Source organism: Anneissia japonica, unplaced genomic scaffold (assembly GCF_011630105.1).
Source record: "Anneissia japonica isolate Jap-2015-1 unplaced genomic scaffold, ASM1163010v1 scaffold287580_len341680_cov180, whole genome shotgun sequence".
Taxonomy (NCBI): Eukaryota; Metazoa; Echinodermata; class Crinoidea; order Comatulida; family Comatulidae; genus Anneissia; species Anneissia japonica.
Window position 1 is genome coordinate 112,039 of NW_022717063.1, and position 1,489 is coordinate 113,527.

Below are 1,489 nucleotides of genomic sequence, written 5' to 3' on the forward strand. Positions count from 1 at the left end.
ATGTATGTACAGTATGTATATTACGGCTCATATCGTACTTGTATATGTCAACTCTTATAAAAGTGTATACAATATCTAGAGTCGTTCTTTCGGTCAATAGGCTTTTTTACAATGACCGTATTCGGTACGCCTGAATTCATGTCAATTCAGCACTGCAACTCTATCTTGAAAGATGAATCCTGTTTAGTTGCCTGTGTGCTGATTGTTTTTGGCTCTTGATGGTGTTTAGCCAAAATACAAATTAGTTTCTTTTAATATTGTATTTGGTATGTTTGCGATAAGTTCATAACATAAATATGTTTTATTATTAATTTATAAATGTAGCCACTTTTATTGGTCAGCTGGAGGCATTGTTCCAATAATAGAGCGAGCTGATATGAAGAATGGAGGCAACAGAGTGATATTGGTAGACACTGACCTCATCAGGCCTGTCACATTAGCTGTAGATTCAAATTGTGAGTAGAAATATTTGAATAATGTTGTGATGATTTAAATTTTATTTATGAATACATTATTAGACACACATTCTTGTATACACATTCATACTTTTCTTTTGAAATTCGGCTGTTGGTCTGCACAACTGTACATGGATTAAAATCTAACTTAACGGATCTTTAAAATCTTAAAGCTTAAAGTTCCCATGCTTAAACTATGCAGCCTGCATATATCCCAAACTAGGTTTTCAAATCCTAAGGCCTCAAACCGCATGCCTAAACTACGCATCACGGGATAGAATTGTTCAGATCCTACAACTGCAGCCTGCAAACAAACTATCATCCCTATGTAGGAGAATTCTAATCATAAAGCTGCAGCCCACATACCTTAAACTATGCATATCGAATTATATTAGTATGGCGTAACAATAAACTTTCTAAAGTGCGGTTTGTGTTTTAACATAATTTAGTTTTATAATTCATTCTTGTGACCTAATTATCCTTGTACATCTTTTCATATAGTGAAACGATTGTACTGGGGTGATGCTGGTAATGAAAATATAGCATTTTTAGATTTGTCCACTGGTAACCGTCAAGAGGTTATTGTCGGTGTTCGTGTAGTGAGTGTGCAGATTTATGATATATATCTTTACTGGACTGATTTAAATCAAGATCAGATATTTCGTGCTGATAAAAACACTGGAGAAAATGTTGAAGCTTTTAGTGAGGATGATGATATCATACCATATTCGTTGTATATATCAAAATATGAAGATGAAGGCAAGTATCACAGTCTGTGAGAAGAACAACAGTTAACACATAACGAAAACATAACGAAAAAGTTCCTTAACAGTTGTGTGAAAAAATGTTTCTGGTGGGATTGGACGTCGCTGACATGGCGATGGCGAGCGTCATACCCCTAGACCATAAACATCTATTGGTATTGTCACAGATTCTATCTAGGCAGATACACTTCTAAGCACAACTAATATACGCCTGCACAGTGTGAGGCCAGAGAGAACTATACATAATAATTAATATAATACATAAATATT

The 1,489-nt window shown here is 34.7% G+C and overlaps 1 protein-coding gene across 1 annotated transcript in view; it reads left to right on the forward strand.

Moving 5' to 3' along the window:
- LOC117110104 (low-density lipoprotein receptor-related protein 4-like) overlaps positions 1-1,348 on the forward strand; it is a 20,689-nt gene extending 19,341 nt beyond the window's left edge. Inside the window, exons 8-9 of the mRNA XM_033252705.1 lie at positions 325-455; positions 957-1,348. Coding sequence (XP_033108596.1) covers positions 325-455; positions 957-1,234 — 409 coding nt within the window. The 3' untranslated portion in view covers positions 1,235-1,348. The remainder of the gene's footprint in view (positions 1-324; positions 456-956) is intronic.
- Positions 1,349-1,489: the final 141 nt, after the last annotated feature.